This window comes from Corvus brachyrhynchos, unplaced genomic scaffold (genome assembly GCF_000691975.1).
Source record: "Corvus brachyrhynchos isolate BGI_N302 unplaced genomic scaffold, ASM69197v1 scaffold305, whole genome shotgun sequence".
Lineage (NCBI taxonomy): Eukaryota > Metazoa > Chordata > Aves > Passeriformes > Corvidae > Corvus > Corvus brachyrhynchos.
This window is the reverse complement of record NW_008239284.1, coordinates 1,635,782-1,636,223: the sequence shown is the minus strand read 5'-3', so window position 1 is coordinate 1,636,223 and position 442 is coordinate 1,635,782. Positions and strand designations below refer to the sequence as shown.

At 62.2% G+C, this 442-nt stretch overlaps 1 protein-coding gene across 1 annotated transcript in view; it reads left to right on the top strand.

The window, feature by feature from the left end:
• WHRN (whirlin) overlaps positions 1 to 442 on the top strand; it is a 33,038-nt gene that overhangs the window by 28,609 nt on the left and 3,987 nt on the right. Inside the window, exon 11 of the mRNA XM_017740289.1 lies at positions 7 to 127. Coding sequence (XP_017595778.1) covers positions 7 to 127 — 121 coding nt within the window. The remainder of the gene's footprint in view (positions 1 to 6; positions 128 to 442) is intronic.

Genomic DNA, 442 nt, shown 5'->3' with positions numbered 1-442 from the left:
GCGCCCCCTCCCCCGGACAAGGGGAGCCCCCAGGCCGTGGCCAACCAGCATTTCATCATGGTGGAGGTGCACCAGCCCAACAGCGAGCCCGACGTCAACGAAGTGAGGCCCCTACCCCAGGCCAGAGGTGGGTGTCACCTTAGCAGCCGGGAAAAACCATCCCTGGGGTGTTCCGAGAGAGAGGAACGGGACAGGAGGCAGATCTCAAGGTTTCAGGTCTCATGATGGATCTCATGATCCAAGGGATGGAGCAGCTCTGTTATGGAGACTGAGAGAGCTGGGGGTGTTCAGCCTGGAGAGGAGAAGGCTCCAGGGAGAGCTCAGAGCCCCTTCCAGGGCCTAAAGGGGCTCCAGGAGAGCTGCAGAGGGACTGGGGACAAGGCACGGAGGGACAGGACACAGGGAATGGCTTCCCAGTGCCAGAGGGCAGGGCTGGATGGGA